This window comes from Lonchura striata, chromosome 31 (genome assembly GCF_046129695.1).
Source record: "Lonchura striata isolate bLonStr1 chromosome 31, bLonStr1.mat, whole genome shotgun sequence".
NCBI lineage: Eukaryota > Metazoa > Chordata > Aves > Passeriformes > Estrildidae > Lonchura > Lonchura striata.
The window spans coordinates 6,062,729-6,078,551 of record NC_134633.1 but is presented as its reverse complement, the minus strand read 5'-3'; the positions used below and the strand labels follow the sequence as shown (position 1 = coordinate 6,078,551).

The following is a 15,823-nucleotide window of genomic DNA, read 5'->3' as shown; positions in this document are numbered from 1 at the left end:
GTTGGGTGTTTTTTGGGGTGTTTGAGGCTCCCTGTGGGTGGGGTGTTTGGGGGTCCCTGGTGGGTGGTTTTTGGGGTGTTCGGGGCTCCCTGTGGGGTGTTCGTGGTTCCCTGCGGGTGTTTTTTGGGGTGTTCGGGGCTCCCTGTGGGGTGTTCGTGGTTCCCTGCGGGTGTTTTTTGGGTTGTTTGGGGCTCCCTGTGGGGTGTTTGGGGGTTCCTGTTGGGTGATTTTTGGGGTGTTCGGGGCTCCCTGTGGGTGGGTTGTTTGGGGGTCCCTGGTGGGTGGTTTTTGGGGTGTTTGGGGGTTCCTGTTGGGTGATTTTTGGGGTGTTCGAGGCTCCCTGTGGGTGGGGTGTTTGGGGGTTCCTGTTGGGTGTTTTTTGGGGTGTTTGGGGCTCCCTGTGGGGTGTTCGTGGTTCCCTGCGGGTGTTTTTTGGGGTGTTCGGGGCTCCCTGTGGGGTGTTTGGGGGTTCCTGTTGTGTGATTTTTGGGGTGTTCGGGGCTCCCTGTGGGGTGTTTGGGGGTTCCTGTTGGGTGGTTTTTTGGGGTGTTCGCGGCTCCCCGCGCACACGGGCTGGTTTGGGGGTGCCGGGTCTCCCCGACCCCCCCGTACCCCACATCCCCCCGTGCCCCCCAGCCCCTGGCGATGCCCCCCGAGCAGCTTTCGCTGGAGCTGGCCCTGCCCAAGCTCCCGAAGCAACTCCCGAAACCCCGCGGCGCCTCCGGCCCGGAGCTTCCCCCGGGACCCCCGGGACCCCCGGAGCCGCCGCGGCCCCGCCTGACCGTGCGCGAAGCGGCCGCGGCCCGGCCGCCGCTCCCGGAGCCCCCCGAGCCCCCCGAGCTGCCCCCGGCCGCCTCCGGGCCGCGCATCCCGGCCGTGGAGCTGGCGGCTCCCAAGGGGTCGCTGGGGCTGAGCCCACCCCCCTGGGGAAAGGGGGGCTCGGCCGCGACCCCCGGTGCTACCGGGAGGGATGAGGAGGGGGCTGCCGGCGCTCGGGGGTCGTTCCCGACCCTCCGCGTCCCCTCCGTCCCCATCGACGCCCCCAAAGCCGCCGTGGAGCTGGTGCCGGAGCTCGGCCTCGCTAGCCCGGAGCCCCCCGGGAGGAGCCCGGACGCGGGTCCCCGCTTTGCCGAGGGGCTGCGGAAGCTCAGCCGGGAGCTGGAGGCTCCGCCGGTGGAAATCGCCCCCAAAACCCCCAAATTCCGCCTCCCCCGCCTCGGGTGGGCGCTGGCCAAGCTGCGGGAAGGCGGCGGGACCCCTCCGGTGCCGCCGCCGCCGGGAATCGCCATTCCCAGCGTGGAGCTGGACCTGGGGCCGGTGGGAGACGCCGGGGCCAAGCTGAAGGTGCCCAAATTGTCGCTGTCGCCCTTCGGCGACATCCAGGACCGGCCCCGCTTCGGCATCGCGGCCGCGCCGGGCTCCCCCCGGCTCCGCGCCCCGCGCTTCGGCATCGCGCCGGCGGCGCTGCCCAAATTCGGGGGGTCCAGCCCCGACCTCCGCCCCGGGGGGATCCCCAAAGCTGCCCCGAAACGAGGGGGCAGCGCCGAGAGCCTGACCCTGGGCTGGACGGCCCCGGAGCCCCCCGGGACCCCCCGCCCCAAACCCAAAGCCCGGATCGCCATCCCCGCCGTGGGGTTCGCCCTGCCGGGACCAGAACCGGTCCCGGAGCGCCCCGAGCCCCGCCGCGCCGCGGAGCCGCCGCCGCTGCTGAAGGTGCCGCTGCTGGAGCTGGCGCCGCCGGGCTTGGACGGCACCTCGGAGCCCCCCGGGCGTCGCTTTGGGGTGAAACTGCCCAAATTCGGGGCCGGCGCCTCCGGGAGGATGAGGAGGGGCGGCTCCAAGGCCGGCCGGGAGGAAGGAGGAGCCCCCCGCCACGGGAACCCCCGGCGCCGCCGCTGGGTGCCCCGGGTGGGCTTCACCCCCGGCGGGGCCTCGCCGGAGCCCCCCAAATTGGGGAGGAGGCGCTTCCCCGACGTGGAGCTCTGCCCCGGGGACCCCCAAATCCCCGGCGTTGGGGGGATCTCCTCCCGCTGCGACCCCGGGGGGCTCCGGGGCGACGGGACCCCCAAATTCCAGCTGCCGCAGCTGGTGCTGAGCCCCCAAATCTGCGGCGAGCCATGATCCCCCCCTCCCAACCCGGGGGGCTTTGGGGACCCCCCAGAGCTCCCCCAGACCCTCTCTAACTCCCTCCCTCCCCAATTCCTTATCCAGCTTTATTTGGGGGGGCTTTGAGGCTTTTTTTGCCCATTTTTGGGGTGTTTCTATTAACCAGGGAAGGGGGGCACAAAGGTGCTGCCCCCCGCCCCGGCCCCTCGCGCTTGTTGTGGCCAGAATAAACGTTAATCCCAAAAAAATCTGGAGTGTGATGGGGCTGGGGGGGGTCCAGGGAGGAATTTGGGGGTCCAGAGATGAAATTGGGGGTCCAGAGAGGGGATTGGGGGTCCAGGGAGGAATTTGGGGGTCCAGGGATGGAATTGGTGGTCCAGGGGAGGAGTTTGGGGGTCCAGGGGAGGGGTTTGGGGATCCAGGGAGGAATTTGGGGGTCCAGGAAGGAGTTTGGGGGACCAGGGAGGAATTTGGGGGTCCAGGGATGGAATTGGTGGTCCAGGGGAGGGGTTTGGGGATCCAGGGAGGAATTTGGGGGTCCAGGAAGGAGTTTGGGGATCCAGGAAGTAATTTGGGGGTCCAGGAAGGAGTTTGGGGGACCAGGGAGGAATTTGGGGGTCCAGGAAGGAGTTTGGGGATCCAGGGAGGAATTTGGGGGACCAGGGAGAATTTTTTGGGACCAGGGAGGATTTTTGGAGGTCCAGGGATGGAATTGGGGGTCCAGGGAGGATTTTGGTGGTCCAGGGACAGAATTGGGAACCAAGGGAAGCCTTAACAAGGGAAAGGTTTGAAGTTCCAACGAGGAATTTGGGTACCCAGGGATGAGATTTGGCAATCCAATAACCACAACCCCCCACTCAAACCACACGGACGCGACTCGCCCAAAAACCCGTTTTTCTTTATTTTTCCCCTCAAAACGGCCGGCCCCGGCTCTAGCGGGGCCCGCAGCGGTCGCTCCAGCGCTCGGCCTCGGCGATGTCCACGCTGTGGCCGGAGCTCCAGTCCCGCTCGAAGACGTCGCGGAGCCGCTGCCGGAACGAGCCCGCGCCGGGCCCCGGCTGCGCCACCACCAGCGCCGCGCCCGCCGTGCGCTCGAAATAATCCCCGGACCAGTTGGACGTGCCTGGACGTTTTGGGCAGAAGAAACGGAGAGGGTTCGCACCCCAAAAAAAAAAAAAAACCCACCCGAAACGGCGCAAAACGCCCCCAAAATGCGCCTTGAGTACCTCGAAAAGATCCCGAAATATGGCAAAACCACCTCGGAATACTTCAAAACACACCGAAATGGCCCAAAACGTCCCCCCGCCCCCCAAAACACCGCAAGAGATGGCAAAACCGCCCCAAAGTGAACCGAACTGCCCCAAAAAACACCAAAATGGCACAAAATAGCCCAAAAAGGTCTCAAAATTGCCATGAAGTGCTCCAAGATGTTCCAAACACGCCCAAATGCCACAAAACATCCCATAACACCCCAAAAAAATGCCCTAAAATGACCCCAAACGCCCTAAAATGTCCCAAAACGCTCCAAAACACCCCAACGTGCCCTGAGATGCCCCAAAACACTCGAAAATGCCCCAAAACTCCCCAAAAACGCCCCAAAACACCCCAACCCCCCCCGTAACACCCTGAAATCCTTCAAAGTTCCCCAAAATGTTCCCAAAATGCCCTAAAACATCCCAAAACTCCCCACAACGTCACAAAATGCCCCAAAATGCCCTAAACTGTTCAAAATTCCCAAAACTCCCCAGAACACCCCAACACCACTCCAAAACACCCCAGAACACCCCAACACCTCCCTGAAACCCCCAGAACACCCCAAAACATTCCAAACCTCTCCAAAACACCCCAGAAGCCCCACAACACCCCAACACCTCCCCAAAACACCCCAAAAACTCCCCAGAACACCCTAAAATGCCCCCAAAAACCCCAACACCCCCTCAAAAACTCTCCAGAACACCCCAAAATGCCCCAACACCACCCCAAAACGCCCCAACACCTCCCCAAAACTCCCCAGAACACCCCAAAACACCCCAACACCATCCGAAAACCTCCAGAACACCCCAAAACGCCCCAAAACACCCCAACACCACCCCAGAACATCCCAATACCACCCCAAAACACCCCAGAACACCCCAAAACCTCCCAGAACACCCTGAAACACCCCAAAACTCCCCAGAACAGCCCAGAACAGCCCAAACTGACCGACGTAGGCGACCTTGTCGGTGACCATGTACTTGGTGTGGCTGACGCGGGCGAAGGGGATGCGGCTCTGCGCCGCGCTGGCCGGCACCAGGAACAGCCGCTGCGCGCCGGGACGGCACCGACACCGGGGTTGGCACCGGCACCGACACCGGGGATTGGCACCGACCCCCCGGGATTGTCACCGACCCCGGGATTGGCACCAACACCGACACCGGGGACGGCACCGACCCCGGGATTGGCACCAACCCCGGGATTGGCACCGACACCGACACCGGGGACGGCACCGACCCCCCAGGATTGTCACTGACCCCAGGATTGTCACCGACCCCCCGGGATTGTCACTGACCCCCGGGATTGTCACCGACCCCGGGGTTGGCACCGACACCAACACCGGGGATTGTCACCGACCCCCCGGGATTGTCACTGACCCCCGGGATTGTCACCAACCCTGGGATTGGCACCAACCCCCAGGGATTGTCACCGACCCCCTGGGACTGTCACCGACCCTGGGACTGTCACCGACACCCCTGCATTGTCACCAATCCCGGGATTGTCACCGACCCCGGGATTGGCACCGACACTGACACCGGGGACGGCACCGACCCCCCGGATTATCACCGACCCCGGATTGTCACCGACACCACCCCAGGGACCGTCACCGTCACCACCCCCAGGGATTGTCACTGACCCCAGGATTGGCACCGACCCCGGGATTGGCACCGACCCCCGGGGCTTGTCACCGACCCCCAGGGATTGGCACCGACACCAACACCGGGGACGGCACCGACCCCGGGATTGTCACCGACCCCCCCAGGATTGGCACCGACCCCGGGATTGGCACCGACACCGGGATTGGCACCAACACCGACACCGGGGACCGGCACCGACCCCGGGATTGGCACCGTCACCACCCCCAGGAATTGTCACTGACCCCAGGATTGTCACCGACCCCGGGATTGGCACCGACCCCGGGGTTGGCACCGACACCGACACCGGGGATTGTCACCGACCCCCCGGGATTGTCACTGACCTCCCTGGGATTGTCACCGATCCCGGGATTGTCACCAACCCCCAGGGATTGTCACCAACCCCCCGGGATTGTCACCGACCCCAGGATTGTCACCGACCCCCCGGGATTGTCACTGACCCCCCAGGATTGTCACCGACACCCCTGGATTATCACCAACCCCAAGATTGTCACCGACCCCCCGGGATTGTCACCAACCGCCCGGGATTGCCACTGACCCCCCGGGATTGTCACCAACCCTGGGACTGTCACCGACCCCGGGATTGTCACCTCCCCACCAGGGACTGTCACCACCCCCTGAGGGGATTGTCACTACCTGAAGGGGACTGTCACCAACCCCTTGATGCCACTGTCACGCCCCTGCCACCCTGATGTCACCACCACCACCCTCGATGTCACCGCCACCCCCGATGTCACCATCACCTCCCAATGTCACCGTCACCCCCTGATGTCACCACCAGCCCCCAATGTCACCGCCACCCCCGATGTCACCATCACCTCCCAATGTCACCACCACCCCCTGATGTCTCTGCCACCCCCCAATGTCACCACCACCCCTGACGTCACCGTCACCCCCCTGATGTCCCCGTCACCCCCAAAATCCCTGTCACCCCTGACATCACCACCACCCCTGATGTCACCATCACCCCCCGACGTCCCCGTCACCCCCCGATGTCACCGTCACCCCCTGATGTCACCATCACCCCTGATGTCACCATCACCCCCCTGACGTCACCATCACCCCCCTGACGTCACCATCACCCCCGACATCCCCGTCACCCCCTGATGTCACCGCCACCCCCCTTATGTCACTGTCACCCCTGATGTCACCGTCACCCCCAATATCCCTGTCACCCCTGACATCACCACCACCCCCCTGATGTCACCGTCACCCTCCTGACGTCACCGTCACCCCCCAATGTCACCGTCACCCCTGATGTCACCATCACCCCTCAATGTCACCACCACCCCTGATGTCACCGTCACCCCCTGACGTCCCCGTCACCCCCAATATCCCTGTCACCCCTGACGTCCCCGTCACCCCCAATATCCCTGTCACCCCTGACGTCACCATCACCCCCTGACGTCCCCGTCACCCCCGCTGTCCCCGTCCCCGCGCCCGGCACCCACCACCTCCACGCCGAAGCCGGTGCGGTTGTCGGCGAGGGCGGCCAGCGACCGCAGGAAGGGGAACATCTCGGCGCGGCTGTGGCCCCAGCAGCCGGCCAGCAGCCGCAGCCGCACGCCGCGCTGCACCACGGCGCGCCGCAGCCGCTCGTCGATGGCCGCCCAGAAGCGCCGCGGCCGCGAGAACTCCGTGCCGGCCACGTAGCTCATCACCGCCACGTCCACGAACGCCTCGGCGCCGTCCACCGCGCCCAGCAGCGCCTCCAGGTCCCCGGTGCGGCCGGCGGCGCAGAGCGGCGGCGGCGAGCTCTGCCGGGAGTGGCGGCTCAGCCCGGCGCGCTCGCCCGCCGCCGTGCCCGGCGCGCCCCGTGGCGCGGCACCCACCGAGAAGTAGACGGCGGCCGCGGTGCCGTTGAGCGTGGTCTCCAGCGGCGTCTCGGCGTTGATGGCGGTGGAGAAGCTGTCCGGCCACGGCGCCGGGATGGACGCGCCGGGAACGCCCAGGGCCCAGTAGGCCTCGAAGATTTTGCCCAAATCTTCGGCCAAGCAGCTGCAGTTGTAGATGGCGGCTCCGAGCTCCTTCACCTGCGGCGAGCGGCGCCGGCGACGCGTGGGACGGCGCCGGATGTCCTCCCCGGACGGCAAATTTGGGACGGCCCCGGCGCCGGGGGTGGGTGGTGCCCGAGATGTTGGGTTCGGTGACAACCGGAGGGTTTGGCATTGTTGGCGTTGGGTTTGAGTCAACCTCATTGGGGTTGGGTCAACCTCATTGGGTTTGGCACCATCCATTGGGTTTGGGGTCAACCCCATTGGGTTTGGCACCATCCATTGGGTTTGGGGTCAACCCCATTGGGTTTGGGACCATCCATTGGGTTTGGGGTCAATCCCATTGGGTTTGGGGTCAATCCCATTGGGTTTGGGACCATCCATTGGGTTTGGGTCAACCTCATTGGGTTTGGTGCTGTCCATGTTGGGTTTGGGGTCAACCCCATTGGGGTTGGGACCATCCATTGGGTTTGGGGTCAATCCCATTGGGTTTGGGGTCAACCTCATTGGGTTTGGGACCATCCATTGGATTTGGGGTCAACCCCATTGGGTTTGGCACCACCCATTGGGTTTGAAACCAATCCCGTTGGGTTTGGCGCCACCCATCGGGTTCAGCACCAATCCTGTTGGATTTGGCACCAACCCCATTGGGTTCCACACCAATCCTGTTGAGTTTCGCACCACCCATCGGGTTTGACACCAATCCCGTTGGGTTTGACACCAATCCCGTTGGGTTCGGCACCACCCGTTGGGTTTGGCACCAATCCCATTGGGTTTGGCACCACCCATCAGGTTTGACACCACCCATCGGGTTTGGCACCAATCCCATCGGGTTTGGCACCAATCCCGTTGGGTTTGTCACCAATCCCGCTGGGTTTGGCACCGCCCATCGGGTTCGGCACCAATCCCGCTGGGTTTGGCACCGCCCATCGGGTTCGTCACCAATCCCGCTGGGTTTGGCACCGCCCATCGGGTTCGGCACCAATCCCGTTGGGTTTGACACCACCCGTTGGGTTCGGCACCAATCCCATTGGGTTTGGCACCACCCATCGGGTTTGACACCACCCATCGGGTTCGGCACCAATCCCGTCGGGTTTGTCACCAATCCCGCTGGGTTTAGCACCACCCATTGGATTTGACACCAATCCCGTTGGGTTTGGCACCACCCATCAGGTTTGGCACCACTCATCAGGTTTGGCACCAATCCCGTTGGGTTTGACACCACCCATTGGGTTTGGCACCAATGCCATTGGGTTTGGCACCACCCATCAGGTTCGGCACCAATCCCGTTGGGTTTGGCACCAATCCCGTTGGGTTTGTCACCAATCCCGTTGGGTTTGACACCACCCATCGGGTTCGGCACCAATCCCGTTGGGTTTGACACCAATCCCGTTGGGTTTGGCACCACCCGTTGGGTTCGGCACCAATCCCGTTGGGTTTGACACCACCCGTTGGGTTCGGCACCAATCCCATTGGGTTTGGCACCACCCATCAGGTTTGACACCACCCATCGGGTTCGGCACCAATCCCATCGGGTTTGTCACCAATCCCGTTGGGTTTGACACCACCCATCGGATTTGGCACCAATCCCATCGGGTTCGGCACCAATCCCATCGGGTTTGGCGCCAATCCCGTTGGGTTTGGCACCAATCCCGTTGGGTTTTGCACCACCCATTGGGTTTGGCACCAATCCCGTTGGGTTTGGCACCAATCCCATCGGGTTCGGCACCAATCCCGTTGGGTTTGTCACCAATCCCGCTGGGTTTGGCACCACCCATCGGGTTCGGCACCAATCCCGTTGGGTTTGGCACCACCCATCGGGTTCGGCACCAATCCCGTTGGGTTTGGCATCACCCATCGGGTTTTGGCCCCAATCCCGTTGGGTTTGTCACCAATCCCGTTGGGTTTGACACCACCCATCGGGTTCGGCACCAATCCCATCGGATTTGACACCAATCCCGTTGGGTTTGTCACCAATCCCGCTGGGTTTGGCACCTCCCATCGTCTTCGCCCCGCCGCCGGCACCACCCACCTGCGTCAAGGCCCTCCAGTCCATGTTGGCGCTGCCGATGTAGAGATGGACGCCGTCCACCAGCCAGAACTTGGTGTGCAGCACGCCGCCGGTGAGGCGCGGCATGTCCACGGCGCGCACCGCCGCACCTGCGGCGCCGGCACCGGGCGTGTCCCACCGCGCCGTCCCCCCGAGACCCCCGGGACCCCCGAGACCCCCGGGCCCGCTCACCGCTGCGCTCCAGCGCCCGCAGGTCGTCCGTGGGCGCCGCCGGCGAGGGCGCGCTGACCGCCACGCGCACCGCCACGCCGCGGCCCGGCAGCCGCAGCAGCTCCGCCAGGACCTGCTCGCCCTGCGGGGAAAAACGGGGGAAATTGGGGGGAAATGGGGAAAAATGGGGAAAAATGGGGAAAAAAGGCAAAAAAAAGGGAAAAATTGGGAAATAAATGGGAAAAAATGGGGGAAAAATGGGGAAAAATTGGGGAAAAATGGGGAAAAAATGGGGAAAAATGGGGGAAAATGGGGAAAAATGGGGAAAAAAGGCAAAAAAAAGGGAAAAATTGGGAAATAAATGGGAAAAAATGGGGGAAAAATGGGGAAAAATTGGGAAAAAATGGGGAAAAAATGGGGAAAAATGGGGAAAAATGGGGAAAAATGGGGAAAAAATGGGGAAAAAATGGGGAAAAATGGGGAAAAATGCGGAAAAATGGGGAAAAAATGGGGAAAAATGGGGAAAAATGGGGAAAAATGGAGAAAAATGGGGAAAAAATGGGGAAAAAATGGGGAAAAAATGGGGAAAAAAGGCAAAAAAGAGGGAAAAATTGGGAAATAAATGGGAAAAAATGGGGGAAAAATGGGGAAAAATTGGGAAAAAATGGGGAAAAAATGGGGAAAAAAAAGGGGAAAAAAAAGGGCAAAAATGGGGAAAAAATGGGGAAAAAAAAGGGCAAAAATGGGGAAAAATGGGGGAAAATGGAGAAAAATGGGGAAAAACGGAGAGAAAATTAGGAGAAATGGGGAAAAATGGGGGGAATTGGGAAAGAATGGGGAAAAAATGGGGGGAAATGGGGGAAAATGTGGGGGAATGGGGGAAATTGGGGGAATGGGGGAAAATTGGGGAAAATGGGGGAAAATTGGGGGAAATGAGGTGGAAATGAGGTGGAAAAAATGGGGGGAAATTGGGGAAAAACGGGGGGGGAATGGGGAAAAAATGGAGAAAAAAATGGAGAAAAAATGGGTAAAAAAATGGCAAAAAAGGGGGAAAAATGGGGGAAAAATGGGGAAAAAAATGGCAAAAAACAGGGGAAAATTGGGAAATAAATCGGTAAAAATGGGGAAAAAATGGCAAAAAAATGGGGAAAAAATGGGGAAAAAATGGGAAATAAATGGGGAAAAATGGGGGAAAATGGAGAAAAAATGGTAAAAAATGGGGAAAAATTGGGAAATAAATGGGAAAAAATGGGGGAAAAATGGGGAAAAAATGGCAAAAATGGGGGAAAAATGGGAAATAAATGGGAAAAATGGGGGAAAAATGGGGAAAAAAATGGCAAAAAAAAGGGCAAAAATGGGGAAAAATGGGGGAAAATGGAGAAAAAATGGGAAGAAAAAAATGGCAAAAACCAGGGGAAAATTGGGAAATAAATGGGAAAAAATGGGGGGAAAATGGGGAAAAAATGGGGGAAAAATGGGAGAAAAATGGGAAATAAATGGGGAAAAATGGGGGAAAATGGAGAAAAAAATGGGTAAAAAATGGCAAAAAATGGGGAAAAATGGGGAAAAATGGGGAAAAAATGGCAAAAAACAGGGGAAAATTGGGAAATAAATGGGTAAAAATGGGGAAAAAATGGGGAAAAAATGGGAAATAAATGGGGAAAAAATGGGAAATAAATGGGGAAAAATGGGGAAAAAATGGAGAAAAAATGGTAAAAAATGGGGAAAAATTGGGAAATAAATGGGAAAAAATGGGGGAAAAATGGGGATAAAATGGGAAAAAATGGGGAAAAAATGGGAAATAAATGGGGAAAAATGGGGAAAAAATGGAGAAAAAATGGTAAAAAATGGGGAAAAATGGGGGAAAAATGGGGAAAAAATGGCAAAAAACAGGGGAAAATTGGGAAATAAATGGGTAAAAATGGGGAAAAAATGGCAAAAAAATGGGGAAAAAATGGGGAAAAAATGGGAAATAAATGGGGAAAAATGGGGGAAAATGGAGAAAAAAATGGGTAAAAAATGGCAAAAAATGGGGAATAAATGGGGAAAAATGGGGGAAAAATGGGGGAAAAATGGGGAAAAAATGGGGAAAAAATGGGGAAAAAATGGGGAAAAAAGGGGCTAAAAATTGGCAAAAAGGGCAAAAAAAGGGCAAAAAAGGGGGAAAATTTGGGATGTGTCCAACCTGCTGGGCGCTGGGCTCGTGCGTGCGCGTGTCGCCGTTGGTCAGGGTCCAGTAGAAGGAGGCGATGTCCAGGCGGCGCCGGGCCGAGCGCAGCAGCCCCCAAAAACGATGGGGAAAAATGGGGAAAATGGGGAAAAATGGGGGAAAATGGAGAAAAAATGGGGGAAAATGGAGAAAAATTGGGAAGAAAAAATGGCAAAAAATGGGGGAAAAATGGGGAAAAATGGGGAAAAAAATGGCAAAAAACAGGGGAAAATTGGGAAATAAATGGGTAAAAATGGGGAAAAAATGGCAAAAAAATGGGGAAAAAATGGGGAAAAAATGGGAAATAAATGGGGAAAAATGGGGAAAAAATGGAGAAAAAATGGCAAAAAATGGGGAAAAATTGGGAAATAAATGGGGAAAAATGGGGAAAAAAATGGAGAAAAAATGGTAAAAAATGGGGAAAAATTGGGAAATAAATGGGGAAAAATGGGGGAAAAATGGGGCAAAAATTGGGAAAAAATGGGGCAAAAATGGGGAAAAAATGGGGAATAAATGGGGGAAAAATTGGCAAAAAAGGGCAAAAAAAAGGGCAAAAAAGGGCAAAAAAAGGGCAAAAAAGGGGGAAAATTTGGGATGTGTCCAACCTGCTGGGCGCTGGGCTCGTGCGTGCGCGTGTCGCCGTTGGTCAGGGTCCAGTAGAAGGAGGCGATGTCCAGGCGGCGCCGGGCCGAGCGCAGCAGCCCCAGCCAGGCCTGGCCCGTGCTGGGCCCGGCCGCGGGCTCCGGCTCCAGCCCCTCGGGGATGCTCTCCACCAGCGCGATCCTGCCGGATTTGGGGATTTTTGGGGTGTCCTGGGGGGTTTTTTGGGGGATCCCCCCGAAATTTGGATTTACCTGCAGGTGTTCTCGCAGGCGGCGGCGGCGGCGGTGGGGTGGAGGTGAAGGTGGTGGAGGAGGAGGAAGGTGAGGAGGAGGAGGATGGAGAGGCCGGCGAAGAGCGCGGTGCAGCTGGGGCGCTGGGGGAGCCCCAAATTTGGGGGTTTGGGTGAAATTTTTTGGGGTTCCATCCCATCCAGAGGCGGGGATGGGGGTACCTTGGGGCGCGGCGCCGCCCGCGGCTCCAGAGGGTCCAGCTGGGGGGGAAGGAGCCGAATTTGGGGGGTGAGGACCCCAAATTTTGGGGGGGGAAATGGGTTGAGACACACCCCGAAATTACCAGGATCGCCCCCCCCCCCCCCATTCCCAGGGGGTCCCCAGGGAGTTTGGGGTGGGGGGACCCCAAAATTTGGGGAGCTGGGGGCTCTGGGATCCCAAATTAAGAGGTTTGGGACCCCCAAATTCAGTTTTTGGGGCAGGGAATCCACAGGAGTTGGGTTTTGGGGTGTCCCAGGAATCCTAAATTTGGGGTTTGGGGCAGGGAATCCATTGATTTGGGTTTTGGGGTGTCCCAGGAATCCCAAATTTGGGGTTTGGGGCAGGGAATCCATTGATTTGGGTTTTGGGGTGTCCCAGGAATCCCAAATTTGGGGTTTGGGGCAGGGAATCCCCCCAGTTTGGGTTTTGGGGTCTCCCAGGAATCCTAAATTTGGGATTTGGGGCAGGGAATACATTGATTTGGGTTTTGGGGTGTCCCAAGAATCCTAAATTTGGGGTTTGGGGCAGGGAATCCATTGATTTGGGTTTTGGGGTGTCCCAGGAATCCCAAATTTGGGATTTGGGGCAGGGAATCCACTGATTTGGGTTTTGGGGTGTCCCAGGAGTCCCAAATTTGGGGTTTGGGGCAGGGAATCCATTGATTTGGGTTTTGGGGTGTCCCAGGAGTCCCAAATTCAGTTTTTGGGGCAGGGAATCCATTGATTTGGGTTTTGGGGTGTCACAGGAGTCCCAAATTTGGGATTTGGGGCAGGGAATCCACTGATTTGGGTTTTGGGGTGTCCCAGGAGTCCCAAATTCAGTTTTTGGGACAGGGAGTCCCCCAGTTTGTGTTTTGGGGTACTCTGGGACCCCCAAATTTGGGTTTTTTGGGGGTTCCCCAGCCCAGGATCCCCAGGTTTGGGGTTTGGGGCAGAGAATCCGCCCCAGTTTGTGTTTTGGGGCGCTCTGGGACCCCCAAATTTGGGTTTTTTTGGGGTGTCCCCAGCCCTACCTGCGCGTAGGCTCCGTCCAGTCCCATCCCGGCACGAGGCTGGAACAGGAAAATCCGGATTTACCCCCTGGGGGGGTTGGGGTTTTTGGGGTGCGGGGCAGGGGAGGGACACCAAAAATCCCCGGGGTTCAGGGGAGGGACCCCAAAAATCCCCGGGGTTCAGAGGAGGGACCCCAAAAATCCCCGGGGTTCAGAAAAAACCCCAAAAATCCCCGGGGTTCAGAGGGACCCCAAAATCCCCGGGGTTCCGAAAAAAACCCCAAAAATCCCCGGGGTTCAGAGGGGACCCCAAAAATCCCCGGGGTTCAAGGGAGGGACCCCAAAAATCCCCGGGGTTCAGGGGAGGGACCCCAAAAATCCCCGGGGTTCCAAAAAAAACCCCAAAAATCCCCGGGGTTCAGAGGAGGGACCCCAAAAATCCCCGGGGTTCAGAGGAGGGACCCCAAAAATCCCCGGGGTTCCGAAAAAAACCCAAAAAATCCCCGGGGTTCAGAGGGGGGACCCCAAAAATCCCCGGGGTTCCGAAAAAAAACCCAAAAATCCCCGGGGTTCCGAAAAAAAAACCAAAAATCCCCGGGGTTCAGGGGAGGGACCCCAAAAATCCCCGGGGTTCAGAGGGGACCCCAAAAATCCCCGGGGTTCAGAAAAAAACCCCAAAAATCCCCGGGGTTCAGGGAAGGAACAATTTTGGGGTCAGTTTGGGGACACTTTTGGGGTCAGTTTGGGGCCACTTTTAGGGCACAATGTGACATTTTTGGGGTCAGTTTGGGGACACTTTTGGGGTCAGTTTTGGGACATTTTTGGGGCCAGTTTGGGGACACTTTTGGGGTCAGTTTGGGGACACTTTTGGGGTCAGTTTTGGGGACACTTCTAGGGCACAATGTGACATTTTTGGGGTCAGTTTGGGGACACTTTTGGGGTCAGTTTTGGGGACAATTTTAGGGCACAATGTGACATTTTGGGATCAGTTTGGGGCCAGTTTTGGGGCCAGTTTTGGGACACTTTTGGGGTCAGTTTGGGGACACTTTTGGGGACAATTTTGGGGTCAGTTTGGGGACACTTTTAGGGCACAATGTGACATTTTGGGATCGGTTTGGGGCCAGTTTTGGGGTCAGTTTTGGGGACACTTTTAGGGCACAACGTGACATTTTTGGGATCAGTTTGGGGACATTTTTGGGACATTTTTAGGGCTGTTGGGGGCCACTTTTGGGGGCTGTTTGGGGACAATTTTAGGGCTGGTTCAGGGACAAATTTGGGACACATTTTGGGGCCGTTTGGGGCCACTTTTGGGGCCGTTTGGGGCCACTTTTAGGGCCAGTTTAGGGACAAATTTGGGGACACTTTTGGGGTCAGATTTTGGGCAGTTTCGGATCAATTTTGGGGCAGTTTTGGATCAGTTTTTTGGGGCAGTTAAAGATCTGTTTTGTGGCAGTTTTGGCCCAGTTTTTGGGCGGTTTCGGATCAATTTTTTGGGCAGTTTCAGGTCAGATTTTGGGCAGTTTCGGATCAGTTTTTGGGCAGTTTCAGATCAGTTTTGGTTGAGTTTTTGGGCAGTTTCAGATCAGTTTTTTGGGCAGTTTCAGCTCGTTTTTTGGGCAGTTTCAGATCAGTTTTTGGGGCAGTTTCAGATCAGTTTTTGGGGGCAGTTTCGGCTCGGGTTTTGGGCTGTTTCGGGGCAGTTTTTGGGCGGTTTTGGTTCAGTTTTGGGGCGGTTTCGGGGCAGATTTTGGGCCCAGTTTCGGGGCCGTTTCGGCTCGGTTTTTGGGCAGTTTCCGATCAATTTTTGGGCAGTTTCGGATCAGTTTTTTGGGCAGTTTCGGGGCAGTTTTGGGGCAGTTCCGGCTCGTTTTTTGGGCAGTTTCGGATCAGTTTTTGAGCAGTTTCGGATCAGTTTTTTGGGCAGTTTCGGGGCAGTTTTTTGGGCAGTTTCGGATCAGTTTTTGAGCAGTTTCAGATCAGTTTTTGGGCAGTTTCGGGGCAGTTTTTTGGGCAGTTTCGGCCCGGATTTTGGGCAGTTTCGGATCAGGTTTTGGGGCAGTTTTTGGGCAGTTTCGGCCCGGATTTTGGGCAGTTTCGGATCAGTTTTTGGGGCAGTTTTTGGGCAGTTTCGGATCAGTTTTTGGGGCATTTTTTGGGCAGTTTCGTCTCGTTTTTGGGGCAGTTTCGGGGCAGTTTCGGGTCCCTCCCGCCGCCGCTCCCCCCCGCCCCCCCGCCCTTGGTACCGTCCAGCGCCGCCCGCGCGCTCCGTCCGCTGGGGGGCGCCCTCCCGGCCCCGCCC

At 57.9% G+C, this 15,823-nt stretch overlaps 1 protein-coding gene across 1 annotated transcript; it reads right to left on the bottom strand.

Moving 5' to 3' along the window:
* Positions 1–2,983: 2,983 nt before the first annotated feature.
* Positions 2,984–15,816, bottom strand: PLD3 (phospholipase D family member 3). The gene is made up of 10 exons (XM_077789141.1): positions 15,768–15,816; positions 13,546–13,584; positions 12,294–12,532; positions 12,045–12,222; positions 9,252–9,372; positions 9,042–9,169; positions 6,848–7,048; positions 6,467–6,772; positions 4,309–4,408; positions 2,984–3,229 (listed from the first exon to the last, which is right to left on the bottom strand). Exons 2-10 carry the CDS (start codon positions 13,570–13,572, stop codon positions 3,039–3,041), a joined length of 1,491 nt encoding a protein of 496 aa, XP_077645267.1. The 5' UTR covers positions 13,573–13,584; positions 15,768–15,816; the 3' UTR covers positions 2,984–3,038.
* Positions 15,817–15,823: the final 7 nt, after the last annotated feature.

Coding starts and splice junctions, on each gene's coding strand:
- PLD3 (XM_077789141.1), bottom strand. CDS start 13,572: ATGGGACTGGACGGAGCCTACGCGCAG. Junction 12,533..13,545: donor TGGACGGAGCCTACGCGCAG/GTAGGGCTGGGG, acceptor CTTCCCCCCCAG/CTGGACCCTCTGGAGCCGCG. Junction 3,230..4,308: donor CGACAAGGTCGCCTACGTCG/GTCAGTTTGGGC, acceptor CAAAACGTCCAG/GCACGTCCAACTGGTCCGGG.